Raw genomic sequence first — 1323 nt, forward strand, 5'->3', positions numbered from 1 at the left:
CGCCACTTGCGATTGGTTCTAGTTGTTAAACGACATTAGCAGCAGCCAATGACCGATACGACGACGACTACGACGTCCACTATGAGTACCTGTGTCTCCATGCCCTGGATCAGCATGAGAGACGCGCCATTCGTCACGTCCTCGTCCGCCTTCATGATCCACTGCGTCTCCTTGTCCACCACGTGAATGCCGGTGAGGTCGGCCGTCTTGCGAATTTGCTCTGCACACGAGATGGGATGGACCAGAGGGAGAGGCGTGAGGGAAAAGATGAGTGTGGATGGCAAAGCTTTAAAGTGCCGCCGTACCGAGTTCGTACAGGCACTCGGCAGCTTCGGGCAGGCGCTGGGTGTCCAGGTGTGAGCGCAGCTTCTTGGCCAGGTAGAGGAACCGCGTGATCTGCCGCAGCACGTCACAGCTCGACTGCATAGTGCGATGGATCGCAGGTGAGTCGCTCTGGCCTACCTCAACGACACGACACGACACGACACGACACGACACACGCACGACACCACACGACACACGCACGACGCACGCACGACACACGCACATCCACACCACAATGGTACCTGGACTCGTTCGAGCTGGGTGGTGCGGGCTTGAATCAAGAGGAACGGCTCAGAGAGTTCTGATCGAATGCTGGTGATGGCGCTCTGCAGCGAATCCACTCCGCCGGTCACCTGTGCGAGAATGTCCTCCAGATGCCTGATCGTGTGCACCTGGCGGAACAGTTCCTCGTGCTGATTCGCAGACTGTTGTGTAATCGTCGTTGTCGTGCACGTCGTGTTGTGGTGTGGTGTGGTGTGGTGTGTACAGAACGTGGTGCGTGAGTCTGCAGTGCAGCTGGGTTCAGTGCGTCAAGGAATCGCAGTTAGAACTACGCACCTGCACTTTGAGCTCTTTGTTGAGGCTCTGGATGCCCGAGGAGATCTTTTCGAGGGCCGACGGGAGGGCGTAGGGAGACTGGTCGGCCGCCTTGAGCACCGTGCTCGCGTACTGCTGTGGATTGAAGTCCTTGCGCAAGAACTGCTGGTACGTCACTGTGGCACGCATCTATGAGGTGCAAACAAGGAGAAGAAGAAGAGGAAACTGTAGATGTAGATGAAGATGAGCACTCACCATCAGTGCGGAATTTGTCGAGCAGCGCTTCGTTGGGCACTTTCTTTTCGCCCTCTGTGGCTCCTGGGGTGGCAGATCCCTCCCCATTTCCATTCTCGACAGCCGAATGATTGGAATCGCCCTTGGCATGCACATTTCTCTCGTGCGTCTTGTGCTGGCCTGGCGTTTTGGGACCTCTACCGAACGCCTGTACGTCGCCATTGGCCG

At 57.1% G+C, this 1323-nt stretch overlaps 1 protein-coding gene across 1 annotated transcript; it reads right to left on the reverse strand.

The window, feature by feature from the left end:
- Positions 1-89: 89 nt before the first annotated feature.
- On the reverse strand, positions 90-1050 carry ACA1_275280 (Hypothetical protein; the record flags this gene model as incomplete). The annotated part of the gene is made up of 4 exons (XM_004333883.1): positions 90-220; positions 306-420; positions 567-749; positions 883-1050. Coding segments are annotated over 4 exons (597 nt in total), but the record flags the coding sequence as incomplete, so codon positions are not given.
- Between the last annotated feature and the right edge of the window lie 273 nt (positions 1051-1323).

This window comes from Acanthamoeba castellanii (assembly GCF_000313135.1).
Source record: "Acanthamoeba castellanii str. Neff unplaced genomic scaffold scf7180000084773, whole genome shotgun sequence".
NCBI classification, from domain to species: Eukaryota; Discosea; order Longamoebia; family Acanthamoebidae; genus Acanthamoeba; species Acanthamoeba castellanii.